General features: G+C 44.7%; 1 protein-coding gene across 2 annotated transcripts in view; it reads right to left on the bottom strand.

The window, feature by feature from the left end:
• Positions 1-17708, bottom strand: part of LOC126417450 (putative inorganic phosphate cotransporter) — a 421312-nt gene that overhangs the window by 96259 nt on the left and 307345 nt on the right. For both annotated transcript variants that reach the window (XM_050085118.1, XM_050085119.1), the window contains exon 2: positions 4494-4630. In XM_050085118.1, coding sequence (XP_049941075.1) covers positions 4494-4630 — 137 coding nt within the window. The remainder of the gene's footprint in view (positions 1-4493; positions 4631-17708) is intronic.

Raw genomic sequence — 17708 nt, forward strand, 5'->3', positions numbered from 1 at the left:
ATTTCCTGTACCTTATCTTACCAGTCTCCCACCACCTCCGAAAGTCCCACAGTCTGGCCGCAGAGGATCATTACCCTCGTAACTCAGTACCATCCAGGACTGGAGCAACTGAATTACATTCTCCACCAGGGTTTCGATTACCTCTTGTCATGCTACCCACTATCCTTCCCACCCCTCCTACTGTGGTACTGCGCCATCCATCAAACCTACACAATATACTCGTCCATACTTACACAACCCCTGTTTCCAATCCCTTACCTCATGGGTAATACCCCTGTAACAGACCTAGATGCAAGACCTGTCCCATACATCCTCCTACCACTACCTACTCCAGTCTGGTCACTAGCATCACCATTGCATCAAAGGCAGGGCTACCTATGAAACCAGTCATGTGATTTACAAGCTAAGCTGCAACCACTGTTCTGCATTCTATGTAGGCATGACAACCAACAAGCTGTCTGTCTGCATGAACGGCCACCAAAAAACCGTGGCCAAAAAACAAGTGGATCACCCTGTGAATTGCGCAGGTGGGAACTTTCCCTGCAATATATCCCACATTCCCGTAACCCTCCTGGCCTCAACCTTTGTTATTCACTGTCCTCACCCATCCAGCCCCTCCCTGCTCCCATTCCAGCACTACACAGCCGTCATTTGACCGCCACAACCAGTCTTTTAATTTATTTTTATTTCTCTCCTTTCTGTTACTTACCCCTTCACCCTTCCGCACCTTCTCACCTGCCCCCCCTTCTAAACTGCAACACGTCACTGTCCGCCACTCCCACCATACTATCCCTCCCACTCCCCGTCCCAGCCTCGTCTTTACCCCCACCCAGTCAACACTCCCATCATGCACTGGTGCTGCTGCTCACAGTATAGTTTCAGCTCTCTGAGACTATAGATGTGTGTGCAAGTTGCGTTTGTGTGTGTGTGTGTGTGTGTGTGTGTGTGTGTGTGTGTGTGTGTGTGTGTGTTCAATGAACCCTCTGCCAAGCACTTAAATGTGAATTGCAGAGTAATCATGTAGATGTAGATGTACTGCTGACAAAAGCGTTAATGGCTGAAAGCTCTGATTGCGTGAATCTTTTTATTGTGCCTATTGCGACTCAGCATCTCCACTATATGGTGAGTAGCAGCTTTCCTTCTCTGGTATTGGTACATAACACAGGTCTTAAGTCTAGTAAAAATGAACCCATTACTATCTGTCCTCACTCATGTTACAACAGAAACACAGATTTAATAATGAAGTACACACTCCATGGGATTATGGGACTGTAGCAGGATGATGTTAATTCCTTCCCTTCTTATTTTAGTTGACAATCTGGCAGCTATGTTTAACTAAATTTTACAACTGGAGGTAACTAGTACATGCCAGTTTGTTTATATGAAAAACTGGAATGGTGACAAACATGCATAAGCCTTGGCTGTGTGACCACACCTTGTTGACTTTAGTTACCTTGCCTGAATTGTGTTGCATCTGAAGACAATAGTATACACAGAAATAAAATATTTGGGCCACCATCTTGCACAGGATAGTGTCAAACCTACAGAGAACCACACAGTGGCTATTGACAACCTATCTAAACTGTGGAATCTGCAGGAATTCCAGTCATATCTGGGTAAAATCAGTTATTATTTCAAACTTCTCCCCAATGCAGCAGATTTCATTCCTCTGTTAAACATCTTTCATACAAATTGTGTTCATTTTTTTTAGTTGGCAGGCTGCAACAGAGCTTTCACCCACATAAACTCACTGTTCAAGTCATCACTGTGCCTTGACACCTTCAGGTTGTCCTTACCACAGATGCCTCCCAATCCAGGGTTGTGGCAGTTTTGGCTCACGGAAATGCTCATAGCTCTGAACAGCATATTGCTTACACCTCAAAGATGTTAACAGTCATTCAAGGAAGCTTTAACCATTGTGTATGCTGTCGAGAAGATTTACTTTATGTGCAATGGTTAGCCTGAGAAGCTGCCCACCAAGGAGTCCCATCTGCTCTGCAACCGTTTTCTCCTCCATCATCAGCTGGCAGTAGTTAATGGTATGCTCCTCCTTAGCACCAACTTTGACTACCCCTGCATCATCATCCCTCCGGTTCTTACTTTCCTACCTCATGGCCATTGGGGTATGACCTGAATGAAGGTCCTTGCATGTCATTTTGTCTACTGGCCTGACATAAATTCAGCAATTATGAAGATCAGTGAGTGCCAGCAGTATACAGAGCAGCAGGTGGTGATGCTGCAACTTTCTGCTCCATGGCCCAGGCCCAGTCCGACATCATCAACATTGACTCTGCAGACCCCTTCCATAATTCTACTCAGTTGTTGGTGGTTGATGCACTGCCCAATTATCCCTATGCCATGGCCGGCCGGGGAGGCCGAGCGGTTCTAGGCGCTACAGTCTGGAACCGCGTGACTGCTACGGTCGCAGGTTCTAATCCTGCCTCGGGCATGGATGTGTGTGATGTCCTTAGGTTAGTTAGGTTTAATTAGTTCTAAGTTCTGGGCGACTGATGACCTCAGAAGTTAAGTCCCATAGTGCTCAGAGCTATTTGAACCCTATTCCATGCACATGCACTCGACCATAATGGAACCAACTGTGCGTGCTCTCACCCTGGTTTTCATGATCTAAGGGTTGCCCCTGACAATCGTGTCTGATAATGGTCCACAGTTCACTTCACCACTGTTTCACGAGTTCTGCATCTCATACCCACACCATTTCACCTCCAGATGAATGGTGTGGCAGAGTGTATGGTGCATACTTTTAAGACACAACTGAAAATGTGATTGATGGACATGTCCACTGACTTGGCATTGCCTCTGTTTCCCAGAGCCTACAGGGTCACTCCACTGAATGGCAGTAGCTCAGTGGAGATCTTCCACAGCCGACAGCTCTGGACACTGCTGCAACTGCTCTGATCTGTGGCAAGGCCAAAGGTGTGTTCGTGACCTCTGTTGTACACGCCTGCTGACCTTCCATTGGCAGGCTGTATGGGCACCAGGGTATAATACAGGATCAGTGAATGATCATTGTAGAAGCCATCAGGGTATCACTCTCCCTCCTCAGAACCAGTTGCACCCTCGGTGGGGCACTGATCTGTCACAGCTGCAGCCATAGAAAACACTGGTTGGAAGCCCTCTAGAAACCACTGCTCCACTCCAGGGGCCAGGGGCCAGGGGCCATGGAGCCACCTCCACCTGATTGCCTTTGGCACCAGAGACATAGATATGCAACCACCAGCTGCACCAGACCCTGCACCGACATGACAGCAGCTGCATGGATGCCGCATCGTATCTGCCAGAGCACCTGGCTGCCCCTTCCCAGTCATTACTGGGGCCATCCCTCATTGCAAAAGGCGCATTTTCCATGTTGGCACCTGGCTTTCCATCATCCGGGCCACTTCTGATTGCATGCCCTGCCTGGCCATAGACAGCTGACAGTTCAGCCCCACAATGGCAATGCCTCTTTGGTTGCTGTTAAGCTGATACAGACAAACACTGTTGACATTCAGCACCAATTGTGCCGCTGTTGGGACATGTGGCTGGACCCTGTGGGCTTCTCGGCCATGTCAGCCTGTCAACAGCAGTGGTCTCACCTGGTTGGCCTCCATTTTCTGCCATCAATGCCTGTGGTGCTGACTTCTTAAAGGAGGGGATGGAAGTGGTGGCACACCGAAGTATGCCGCTATTGTGACTGGAGAATTTGTACTTGATGCTGTCAGTGGAAGGTCGAAATGAGAGCATCTGCTTCACTCGCTGTCAACACCAGCACTAGCCACGTCTTGCTGACAGCACACTACCAGCGAGACCTCACTTTCTCTTGCTTCAGCCATGCTCAGTGAAGATTCTTCTTACTGTCTAGAACAGTTCTGTGATTTTCCTGATGATCATTGCATATTATCTGACTTGGCACGGGATGCAATTTTTCGTCAATGTTCTCAGGTGCCTGTGTAAATCTGATGCTCTATTAACTGCCATTGTATTTTTTGTGTGTTGATTGTTGTAAACAAATAACTGTAGATACTACATAACTTCTTCCATGATTGAGAAAATTTGGGTGACACTCTTCCTTAAACAATAAAAAAATTTAAAATAAGTGTATGTGTATGTCTGTGTGTATTCTTTTTTTCATTTTAATTTGTACCTTTCATTTGGAAAATGAGTATATTGTGTCTTAGGTGTAACTGCTGAGTGTAGAGGGAAAAGAGAAGGGTTCTGCATGTTATTGATGACAACTAGGAAGGAGGAGTGGGTGAAAATTTAGCCAGCACATTCATCTCAATGTGTGTGTGTGTGTGTGTGTGTGTGTGTGTGTTTGTGTGTGTGTGTGTGTGTGTGTGTGTGTGTGTGAGAGAGAGAGAGAGAGAGAGAGAGAGAGAGAGAGAGAGAGAGCATAAGAATGTTTCTGCATTTTGTGTTGCAAAATAAATAAGTAAAGTATATAACTAAGATATAAAGTATATACTTTCTAATTATTACAACCAACAGAAACTTACCGGAAAATTTGGATTTGAGCTGTTTTTGTCTGTCATAGAGACAATGGCAATTGAAAGATTTGTCCTCAAAGCATACGCAAATGTCACTCCCAGGAACATGAGCATCACCTGCAGATGGCGGTAGCCAAGGGCAGAACCTGCAACATATACGGAACAATGGTTACATGAAACAGATTGGACCATATTTTGAGACAATTTTTCCAGAGTGAAAAATCACTACCAATACAGTTTAGTAACAACACCTGCTAGGGAACAAAGAAGGTTTTCATATCCACGCCTGTCTCACAGCCATATAAATGCATGCATTTCCTGGTACAGGTCACTGACAACCAGCCTGTCCCACCAGCATAGGCGCCCTGGAGCTCACTTCTCAGGAGTATCTTACGTAGATATGTTGTAAGTTGTGACCTTGGTAGATGTTGAAGGAGAGAGTAGTCAGTTATAGTACGATAATGCTGCACAGTTAACAGTCCTACTGGAGGATGCCGACAATTTGTCAGCTGAGCAATTTCGACAATGGAAGGACAGTCGGTTTATCGAAGGTGTCACAGTTTCAAAAATGTTGCAGATATTATGCCACTGTTGTAAAGTGCGTCATGGCTGAAGAAAGCTGTTATTACCTGGTAAACAGCTGAGTATGTATGTATGAGTTTTCGTACTTTTCTATTTTTTCAGACAGATGTACTAGGTCTCTAACAGATGTATTAGTTCACAGATTTACTTCCGGACTGAAAATCAGATGTTTTTACGCTGTGCCCACATAACAACTTGTGCTCATTGTACACTTCCCTTTTTGAATGTTCGCTTGTGATCACACTTATTTGATTTCGTCACTCTCAATCAAATAGTCTATTCTCGGAGGCCCTAGTTCCATCATGGCTAACTTTTCCTGATAATTTAGTTTTATGTTCCCGGAATGAGATTTTCAATTTGCAGAGAAGTGTGCGCTGATACAAAACTTTTCTGGCGGATTAAAGCTGTGTGCCCGATTGAGACTTGAAGTCAGGACCTTTGCTTTTGGCAGGCAAGTGCTCCACCAACTGAGCTACCCAAGCGAGACTCACGACCTGACCCACGGCTTTACTTTCCTGTTCGCATTTAAAACAGATTCAACATAGTTCATGTTTACACTGCACACAAAAGCGATTCCCCCACTGTAAACAACCAGCTCCAAATGCAAACTACCGTTGTGGAAATGATTAACTCAAGTACTAATTTGTATAATGTGACTAGAATACAAAAGAGACGCTGAGATTCTTAAGGGCCTAAAGCACACCGCCATCGATCCCACATTTAAGTGAATATCAGAGAAACCAGTGATACAGCTTTTTTTGAATTTTCATAAATACAATGTGGGCCTACAGCACATTTCAGGATCATGAATAAATGCTACAGTCTCACAATCGACCGTGATGTGTTTTAGGTCATGATGATTCTCAATGTCTCAAATGGATTACTGTATTATAATGTTTATAACTTAATATTCTATAACTCATTCAGAAACACACAAAATAGGTTTACTGTCAGTACAAATGTAACATATACTGACATTCAATCTAATTTTGCTATATAGTGAGTGAATTAGCATATCTGAGGACTGTGCTATCACCTAGCAGGATTTATGCCGAGCGAATGGGGATAAAAGTCTGCCACAGTATGCTACCACCCGATGGCACTGACGTAACCTTCTAGTTGAGTGGCAAGGGCTAGCTGTGCACACCCTGAACCGTGCACCTTGTTTATCAAATCAAGGCAATTACGTCATGCGAGCTGTGCATGCGCAAAAGCTCCTCAAAACGTGCACAACTGAAGAGGTGCTCGCGAGCCTGATGCCAAAGTTTCATGGAGTCTATAATCCGTTCACTGTAAGAATAAACCTGATGCCAACATTGTATTGTGTATTCTTGCTCGTGTGCTGGAACCTCATTGGATTTCCGTTTCACGTGGGACTGCAGCCACGCCGTCTCGAGTACCGTCAACTATGATAATACAGGTACGTTTTGCGATCTGATTTACTTACACATCGACTGAGCGATAATACGGGACAACAGCTTAACCGGCGCATTTAACTTGGACAGCACTGGCCTTTCAGCTGGTGCAGCTAGTCTGCAGTGGCGTGGCCAGCTGCAGTTCACACGTAAAAAGAACGAACAGAGGAGCAATACTGCTTTGAATGTCATTTAATTTTTAAGCAGAATTAAATAATACACTGCAAATGTCCCACAATACGCTCCTTAGATGACTAAACGAAAAACGCAATACGTTATCGTTTTTAGCTAACGTACTATTGTAATTAAAAACAAGAGTGATGAAAATTCCTAACTTAACCAGAGGGTAATTTTTCTGCATAAACTGTGTGTAACGTAAGAGAGTATTGAAGGGTTTCACCGTATATTTAAATATTGAAGCCACTGAAGGTATTGCTTACAGTCAGTCGTCTGGTAATCTCTTAGCTCCTTCCTTATCCGAAACAGAGAAATACATTTCAATTCTGAAAGTGTCACCTGCTACGTTGTTAACGAGCCTATCAACAACAGAATCCACAAAGCCAACCAGGCGCACCATTTTCTCTTCTTCTTTTATGACGACCGTTGTATATCCCGCGGTACGCGCCGATAGCTGAGTGGTCAGCGCGGCGGTCAGTCACGCCAAGGGCCCGGGTTTCGATTCCCGGCTGGGTCGGAGATTTTTCTCCGTTGAGGGACTGAGTTCATCAACATCAGTGGAAAGCAAGGAAAACCACTTGCATCACTTTCCTAGACGCTCATGCGGTGGACCTCGCTGACGAGGCTTCCCTCATGACAAGACCTGCCGTAAGTCAGAACAAAGTTTTTCTGTATCCCGCCAGCGTTCGGCAGGGACGTGTGAAAAAGCAGTTCCAGTACGTCTGACAGCTTAACAGTCTTGTTAACTTCTCGGGCCAGATCCCGCAGCTTGGCTACAGATCAGTTCTGTTGGGTTCATATTGTAATGGTACAGTAGTAAATGTAAAACGCTGCGTTTCTAGGATGTTTTCGATGCTGTGAAAATGGTTGTTTTTCATGTTTCTACATGGTCATAGTCCAAAAAATGAGGATTTGGTTTTTCATTTTTGCTTTAAAAAATTAAATTCTTGTGGTTTTATGTTTTCTTAATTTCAACAATTTTTATGAACAGTCTTTCATAAAACATAGATCATTAAGAATTTGTACTGGAAATGGAAAAAGGAATTTCGCGTGCAATATGTAATTAGAAACATATTCATAAAATATGGTGATGAGTTTTATAATTACGAGATGTAGGTATTTCATATTGAACGAGAAAAATTAAAATAATTCCGTGGGGTTTTTAACGGCAGCACGAGCATGCGCACTTATTTCACATTCAATTACTCTACCGACTGCGATATACATTAAATGCCAGTTTGAGAATGCATTATGTACAATACTGACATTACTTCAAAGCCGATTAGCGCCGGCCGAAGTGGCCGTGCGGTTAAAGGCGCTGCAGTCTGGAATAGCAAGACCGCTACGGTCGCAGGTTCGAATCCTGCCTCGGGCATGGGTGTTTGTGATGTCCTTAGGTTAGTTAGGTTTAACTAGTTCTAAGTTCTAGGGGACTAATGACCTCAGAAGTTGAGTCCCATAGTGCTCAGAGCCATTTGAACCATTTTGAACCTACTTTCAAAAGTGTAACAACGCCAGTGTACGTATTCTACGGCTTCTGACCAATCATTGCGTCTGTGTTTGTTTACATCAGGTTTATTCTTATGCTGAATGGATTATAAAGGAGCAGTAGCGCGGTAGATTCAAGTGCCGTATTTTCAGATTTCACTATGTTACATTTAACTGTATTCAAAGAAAAAAGCCGATACATCTGCAAGGTGTCGACGGTTACGCTGTTCACGTACCCTTGTGCTCTTACACAGCAGCCTCCTCTGACTATACCGCAGCGAAGTAGCAGCAAGACCTTTAACCAACCGCAATTTGCCGCTTAAACCCTGATATGGAGTGTACGAAACTGAACTGAAAGTGCTGGACTCTAGCAGGTAGTCTTGCAACAATATTGGAGGAGTAAATGGTTACGCATAAAGCAATATGCCCTACTTCCTTCGTCATAAGAAAAAAATGCTAATTTAAACAAACACGAAACTGCGCGGCAAATTCAGATTATTATTTTGTGCAGGAGTTTGCGAGAAGCTGTTTCTCGGAAAGCTTTTCTATATTGCCTGGAGTCTGGACATCGTATGAAATGTCGGGAGAATCCAGACGAATCCCAACCATCTGGCAACACTAATCTCAACGTGTCGATTCCAAACCTTATGTGTGTTTCACTGGCGTAATTAACTGCGAAGGTACAGTTTGCTTTACATGCACACCTTAAAGTATATCGCAATTTAAACAAATTTCTCATGAACACTGCAGTTGTGTGTATCTGTAGGGAATTATCTGCACGCAAATGCTATATTAGTTGATAGACTTCCACCCGGACAAACATAGGATGTGCCATGTAAATTTGTTAAGGCTACCATAATTTTAGAACAGCCTTGGGAGGGCCAGTCCTGACAAAACTCTACTATCTGGTGAGCAAGATGTATGAGAGAGGCGAAATACCCTCAGACTTCAAGAAGAATATAATAATTTCAATTCCAAAGAAAGCAGGTGTTGACAGATATGAAAATTACCGAACTATCAGTTTAATAAGTCACAGCTGTAAAATACTAACGCGAATTCTTTACAGACGAATGGAAAAACTGGTAGAATCGGACCTCGGGGAAGATAAGTTTAGATACCGTAGAAATATTGGAGCACATGAGGCAATACTGACCTTATGACTCACCTTAGAAGAAAGATTAAGGCAAGGCAAACCTACGTTCCTAGCATTTGTAGACTTAGAGAAAGCTTTTGACAATGTTGACTGGAATACCCTCTTTCAAGTTCTAAAGGTGGCAGGAGTAAAATACAGGGAGCGAAAGGCTATTTACAATTTGTACAGAAACCAGATGAGTTATAAGAGTCGAGGGGCATGAAGGGAAGCAGTGGTTGGGAAGCGAGTGAGATAGGGTTGTAGCCTCGCCCCGATGTTATTCAATCTGTATATTGAGCAAGCAGTAAAGGAAACAAAAGAAAAATTCGGTGTAGGTATTAAAATCCATGGAGAAGAAATAAAAACTGTGAGGTTCGCCGATGACATTGTAATTCTGTCAGAGACAGCAAAGGACTTGGAAGAGCAGTTGAACGGAATGGACAGTGTCTTGAAAGGAGGATATAAGATAAACATCAACAAAAGCAAAACGAGGATAATGGAATGTAGTCGAATTAAGTTGGGCGATTCTAAGGGAATTGGATTAGGAACTAAGACACTTAAAGTAGTAAAGGAGTTTTGCTATTTGGGGAGCAAAATAAATGGTCTAAGTATAGAGGATATAAAATGTAGACTGGCAATGGGAAGGAAAGCGTTTCTGACGAAGAGAAATTTGTTAACATCGAGTATTGATTTAAGTGTTAGGAAGTCGTTTCTGAAAGTATTTGTATGGAGTGTAGCCATGTATGGAAGTGAAACATGGACGATAAATAGTTTAGACAAGAAGAGATTATAAGCTTTCGAAATGTGGTGCTACAGAAGAATGCTGAAGATTAGATGGGTAGATCACATAACTAATGAGGAAGTGCTGAATAGGATTGGGTAGAAGAGAAGTTTGTGGCACAACTTAACAAGAAGAAGGGATCGGTTGGTAGGACATGTTCTGAGGCATCAAGGGATCACCAATTTAGTAGTATTGGAGGGCAGCGTGGAGGGTACAAATCGCAGAGGGAGACCAAGAGATGAATACACTAAGCAGATTCAGAAGGATGTAGGCTGCAGTAGGTACTGGGAGATGAAGAAGCTTGTACAGGATAGAGTAGCATGAAGAGCTGCATCAAACCAGTCTCAGAACTGAAGACCACAACAACCACCATAATTTTGTTGGAACACGATCCACAGCCATTTCCATGTCATTGTGATATTCGAGCATCTGCTTTTACTTAGAACCAATTCTTTTTCTTACTCTTTTAAGTGCGCTTGTACTTGAGATGTGTTTTACGCCAAATTTGAATTTTTTTATGCACACTATTGGTTACGGAAGTTCGCTAAATCTGTAACGAGGTGAGAATTTCTTCGCCCGTTGTCAGCCTTAAAGAACAAAGAAACTGCCAGTTCTTGTGGTACCCCTGGTCAGATTTGCGATAGTTTAATGTGGTAAGAACTGCTCCCAGCAAACAATGTACTTCGATCGAAGCTTCTTATTTTACAGCGGTGTGTCTACGAGGGCGTGCTGAAAAGCAGTGCTTCCTATTTTTTTATTCTGTCCTCAATATCGATTGAGGTATTACGTGTTATGCATTTTTCTCGGTCGACTTTCCCGGTGCAAGTTACAATCATCTACTGCTGTAGCATTTAACATGGTCGTGTGTAACGTACCTATGTTGTGAGTAAGAAACAGCATACTATGGTCGAGTTTCGAATTCGAAGAATTGGTCCACACACGGAGCTCCCTGTCCTTCAAAATTACATAGCCAGACCACACATGAGCGCTCCAACATGTTACAATCCGACTCCTTGGGTTCACTGTCAGCGATCATCCTTCATACCGTTTTGACTTGACCCCATCCGATTTTCATCTATTTCCAAAACTTAAAGAACACATTCGAAGACTTACCTTCTCAGTGATGAAGCAGGGCGATCAGAGGTGGTGATGTGACTGCGTCAATAAAGTCAAACATTCTACAGTGACGGTGTTAACATATTGGTCTCTCGTTGGGAGAAACATGTTCGTCGGCTGGGTGATTATGTTGAGAAAGAAAAAGGTGTACAATGTTAATTAAGTTTCGTTTATTCAAAATGCTTTCAGAGTTTTCACACACACACACACACACACACACACAAAATCGGAGGCACTACTTTTCAACACACCCTCGTAAAATGTGTTTATCTTTGCAATGCGAACAATGAACAATTCAAGAGAGTTACCAGTAAACGTCATATCTGGCAAATTTCCCATATCGGTGACAAGGACACGTTAACAGAGCAGATATCAGGTTTGACGGCGCATGTTAGGAATGTCGCCACTTGAACCGATTGCGCAGTTCGTTTGAACACACGGTTTTATTTACTAGTCTTCATTTTTTACTCATCGGCGAGCAATATCACGCCAAGAGATCTCTGCCAACAGATATCAGGACGGAGCTATCTCACGGGAACGAGCTGCCAAAGTAGCTCCATCAGCCATTAGCAGCGCGGCGTGGGCGGACGAGAATTCCTCGAGCACATTCCGATTTTCCAAGCACCTGTCGACGCGCTAGCTACACGTCAATAATGAGCAATGGATTTCAGATTGGACACCTTATCAGTCTGACGCTACCATCACAAGCATCGTCCCTTCATACTACGATAATATTCGGTCCAGTCACATAGGCATGCGGGAAAGGAGCGATTTGTCTGACGTCCAAAACGGCGTGATCATTGACTTTCGGGCCAAGGGTGAAAACATTTCCGAATTGGCTAAGTCTGTAAACTGTGCACATACCCGCTTGGTTAAGGTACGAGGGTCCCTCCAAAAGAAATGCAAGCTATTTTTTTTAAATCCCTCTTTTATTCTACATGTTTGAAAGTTTTACAGTGTGTAGATACATCGTTTAGGAACAATATTCTCATTTCTCCACACAATTTCCATCCCTCTCAACTGCCTTACGCCATCTTGGAACCAGCGCCTGTATACCTGCACGGTAAAATTCTGGACCAACCTGTTGGAACCACTGTTTGGCAGCGTGCACAAGGGAGTCATCATCTTGAAATCTTGTTCCACGAAGAGAGTCTTTCAGTTTCCCAAAGAGATGATAGTCACATGGAGCCAGGTCAGGAGTGTAAGGCGGGTGGTTCAAATGGTTCAAATGGCTCTGAGCACTATGGGACTCAACTTCTGAGGTCATTCCCCTAGAACTTAGAACTAGTTAAACCTAAGGACATCACAAACATCCATGCCCGAGGCAGGATTCGAACCTGCGACCGGAGCGGTCCTGCGGTTCCAGACTGCAGCGCCTTTAACCGCACGGCCAGCGTGTTTCAGTGTTGTCCATCCGAGTTTTGTGATCGCTTCCATGGTTTTTTGACTGACATGTGGTCGTGCATTGTCGTGCAACAGCAAAACATCCTGCTTTTGCCGATGTGGTCGAACAAGGCTCAGTCGAGCTTGAAGTTTCTTCAGTGTCGTCACATATGTATCAGGATTTATGGTGGTTACACTTGGCATGATGTCCACAAGCAAGAGTCCTTCGGAATCGAAAAACACCGTAGCCATAACTTTTCCAGCAGAAGGTGTGGTTTTGAATTTTTTTCTTGGGTGAATTTGCATGATGCCACTCCATTGATTGCCTCTTCGTCTCTGATGAAAAATGATGGAGTCATCTTTCATGACCCGTCACAATTCTTCCAAGAAATGCATGTCCACCATTCTCATACTGTTCCAAAAGTTCACTGTATGCCGTTTTTCTTGTTTCTCTGTGAGCCACTGTCAACATCCTGGGAACCCACCTGGCACAAACCTTTTTTAACGCCAACACTTTCAGTATTCTGCAAACACTTCCTTCCCCTATCCCAACGTAGCGTGACAAATCGTTCACTGTGATGCATCTGTCAGCAGTCACCAATTCGTTAACTCTCTTCACATTGTCTGGAGTGTGTGCAGTGCGAGGCTTGCTGTTGCGAGGACAATCCTCAATATTGCCGTACCCGCTTTCATAACGTAACGTGCTTGCCCACTGACTAACTGTACTGTGATCGACAGGAGCATCTCCATATACCTTTTTCAACCTCTTATGAATGTTTCCCGCTGTCTCGTTTTCACAGCACAGGAAATCTATGACAGCACGTTGCTTCTGACGAACGTCAAGTGTAGCAGCCATCTTGAAGACATGCTGCGACGGTGCAACTCACGGGAACAGATTGAACTAAGTTTGAAATCAAGGGGGACGGATGAATCTACACACTATAAAGCTTTCACACACGCAGAATGAAAACTGTATTTTTACCAAAATAGTGTGAATTTCTTTTGGAGTGACCCTCGTATACCGTGCAAGGCAAAATGGTGCCATCCAAAACCGCCGCCGAGGGAACTGTGAAGCACCACGGGCCATAGATTACTTCTGCGGAGATGTATACGGGCGAATAGACGCACAACTGTTAAACAGTTGACTGCCCAATAGTGTCTTCACAACGAACGCTCAGCGAAAGTTGTTGCTTATTGTCGTGTACATAGTTCCGCGTAGTCAGCGCGTACACAACTTTCCCAATAGAGCGCGCTCCGCTAAGCACAACAGCGCAGGCGCAGCGCTCGTCCGTCTCCACACTACGAGATGGCGCTGTCTTAGAGACGGACCAAATTCTGCTTCCGCCGATCCGCGTATTAATACGTAACGCAGCCAACGAGATTGCTGCTAACGTAACACCTTTTCTCCTCGCGGATCACACTCGCGCAGTGATACCTGAACGCCCGAGGTATTATAACGAGTGTACAGACCTCCGATTAGTCAGTCTGCGTCAGTCTGCATTAGTCTGCACCTGTCTGTACCAGACTACATTAGTCTCTACTAGTCTATAGTCAAAGTTTCAGTCTGCACCTAATAAGATTATCATATTCCTGTACATTGCCATGAAGATAAATGTATAGACCCTTTGTCAAGTATCAGAGATATGTGAGAATACGACCAAGTTTCATAGATATGTGAGAATAAGACCAAAGGAACTTCAGATTGTCAATTGTAAATAGCATCCAGAACCAAGTTAAGTTATTTTTATGCTTGATATTATTTTAATAAATGTGTGTGAAAATTAATGAAGTTCTGTTTAAAGTTAGTCACCGTCAATCTGCTACACTAAGCGTGCAAGTGGCATTTCTATCGTCTGACCTAACGGCAGAAGATAAACACGCCACGATAAGACCACGAGACATATTGCTGACACTCGCCTACTTCGTTAGAGCGACAAGTCAAATAATCTGATGGTGTGTGTACCGAAGGTCTTACAGTATGCACACCACACTTACGGACCTCCGCACCTGGAGCCTGGTTCATGCACCCATGACTGCTGTACATCAGCGACAAACGCTGGAATTGCACGCCAATACCGCACTTGGACGTCCACTGAGGAGCGACACGTGGATTTATTTACACTACTGACCATTAGAATTGCTACACCACCAAGATGACGTGCTGCAGAGGCGAAATTTAAAAAATGGTTCAAATGGCTCTGAGCACTATGGGACTCAACTGCTGAGGTCATTAGTCCCCTAGAACTTAGAACTAGTTAAACCTAACTAACCTAAGGACATCACAAACATCCATGCCCGAGGCAGGATTCGAACCTGCGACCGTAGCGGTCTTGCGGTTCCAGACTGCAGCGCCTTTAACCGCACGGCCACTTCGGCCGGCGCGAAATTTAACCCACAGGAAGATGATGCTGTGATATGCAAATGATTAGCTTTTCAGAGCTTTCACACAAGGTTGGCACTTGGCGCCGGTGGCGACACCTACAACGTGCTGACATGAGGAAAGTTTCCAACCGATTTCTCATTCACAAACAGTAGTTGACCGGCGTTGCCTGGTGGAACGTTGTTGTGATGCCTCGTGTAAGGAGGAGCAATGCGTACCATCACGTTTCCGATTTTGATAAAGGTCGGATTGTAGCCTATCGCGAATGCGGTTTATCGTATCGCGACATTGCTGCTCGCGTTGGTCGAGATCCAATGGCTGTTAGCAGAATATTGAATCGGTGGGTTCAGGAGAGTAATACGGAACGCCGTGCTGGATCCCAACGGCCTCGTACCACTAGCAGTCGAGATGACAGGCATCTCATCCGCATGGCTGTAACGGATCGTGCAGCCACGTCTCGATCCCTGAGTCAACAGGTGGGGACGTTTGCAAGACAACAACCATCTGCATGAACAGTTCGACGACGTTTGCAGCAGCATGGAATATCAGCTCTGAGACCATGGCTGCTATTACCCTTGACGCTGCATCACAGACAGGACCGCCTGCGATGGTGTACTCAACGACGAACCTGGGTGCACGAATGACAAAACATCATTTTTTCGGATGAATCCAGGCTCTGTTTACAGCATCATGATGGTTGCATCCGTGTTTGGCGACTTCGCGGTGAACGCACACAGCAACCATCTACACTAATAGTTCGACGACGTTTGCAGGAGCATGGACTATCATCTCGGAGACCATGGCTGCAGTTACCCTTGATGTTGCATCACAGACAGGAGCGCCTGCGATGGTGTACTCAACGACGAACCTGGGTGCACGAATGGCAAAACGTAATTTTTTCGGATGAATCCAGGTTCTGTTTACAGCATCATGATAGTCACATCCGTGTTTGGCGACATCGCGGTGAACGTACATTGGAAGCGTGTATTCGTCATCGCCATACTGGCGAATCACCCGGCGTGATGGTATGGGGTGACATTGGTTACACGTCTTGGTCCCCTCTTGTTCGCACTGACGGCACTTTGAACGGTAGACGTCACATTTGAGATGTTTTACGGTCCGTGGCTTTACCTTTCATTCGATCCCTGCAAAACCGTACATTTCAGCAGGATAATGCACGACCGCATGTTGTAGGTCCTGTACGGGCCTTTCTGAATACAGAAAATGTTCGACTGCTGCCCTGGCCAGCACATTCTCCAGATCTCTCACCAATTGAAAATGTCTGGTCAATGGTGGCCGAGCAACTGGCTCGTCACAATACGCCAGTCACTACTCTTGATGAACTGTGGTATCGTGTTGAAGCTGCATGGGCAGCTGTACCTGTACACGCCATCCAAGCTCTGTTTGACTCAATGCCCAGGCATATCAAGGCTGTTATTACGGCCAGAGGTAGTTGTTCTGGTTACTGATTTCTCAGGATCTATGCACCCAAATTGCGTGGAAATGTAATCACATGTCTGTTCTAGTATTTGCCCAATGAATACCCGTTTATCATCTGCATTTTTTCTTGGTGTAGCAATTTTAATGGCCAGTAGTGTATTTAATCGTATGACTAGGGCCCCCGTCGGGTAGACTGTTCGCCGGTGTCGGTCTTTCAATTTGACGCCACTTCGGCGACCTGCAGTCGATGAGGATGATAGGATGATGATGAGGGCAGCACAACATCCTGTCCTTGGGCGGAGAAAATTCCCCGACCCATCCGGGAATCGAACCCGGGCCCAGAGGATTGACAATCCGTCACGCTGACCATTCAGCTACTGGGGGCGGACGACAGGTGGATGAATCTTGTTTTATTCCGCCTCAGAAAGGTGGTAAACACTCTGGAACAATTGTCGGAAGGTTCCAGGCCCGAGATTGGAACATACGGTCTGGGGAATGTTTTCGTGGCATTCCCTTTGTGATCTCGTCATCCAGGAAGCCTCAGTCGATCAACCAAACATGCATCTATCCTTGGAGAGTTTGACCACCGCTGGAAGCAGCGTGTTTTTCCTCGGCACGATGGCATCTACCAGCAGAACAGTACAACGCGTTAATACAACTCGCAGTGAACGGGTGTGCTTCGAAAAGCACCAGCATGAGTTTACCATACTCCCCTGGCCAACAGACTTCTAGAATTTAAACCCAACCGAGAGTCTGTGGGATCACCTCGATCAGGCTGTTCACCCTTCTGATACTGAACGGAGAAACCAGCGGCACTGGAGCCGACAAGGTTCCAAAAAAATTGTTCAAATGGCTCTGAGCACTATGGGACTTAACATCTGAGGTCATCAGTCCCCGAGAACTTCCCGAGGCCTGCTCCAGACTGAAGCGCCTAGAACCGCTCGGCCACACAGGCTGGCCCGGCATGGTTCCACATCCGATATTACCAGAACCTCACTGTCTCCTTTTCTACATGTCTCGCATCGGTCCAAGCTGCAAAACGTGGTTATTCAGGCTTTTGATGGATGGTCGCATTAATGCGACTGGACAATGTGCTACACATTGAATTTCTGTGTCTCGACACAAACTACAATGCAATTCAAATCAAAGATTGGAGCTCAACGTCAAATTGCTGTATTTAATTTTTTTATTGATAGGATGTTATAATGAAGGATTGTTAAGTGCGCAAAATGTTCCAGGTTACTTTTTCCAATGGTTACTTTTTTTTATGACATACGTATAGTAAGTGTATCATTTCCTATCTCAGAAGCTATCTTATGAGTACTTGTTG

The sequence above is a fragment of the Schistocerca serialis genome, chromosome 1 (genome assembly GCF_023864345.2).
Source record: "Schistocerca serialis cubense isolate TAMUIC-IGC-003099 chromosome 1, iqSchSeri2.2, whole genome shotgun sequence".
NCBI lineage: Eukaryota > Metazoa > Arthropoda > Insecta > Orthoptera > Acrididae > Schistocerca > Schistocerca serialis.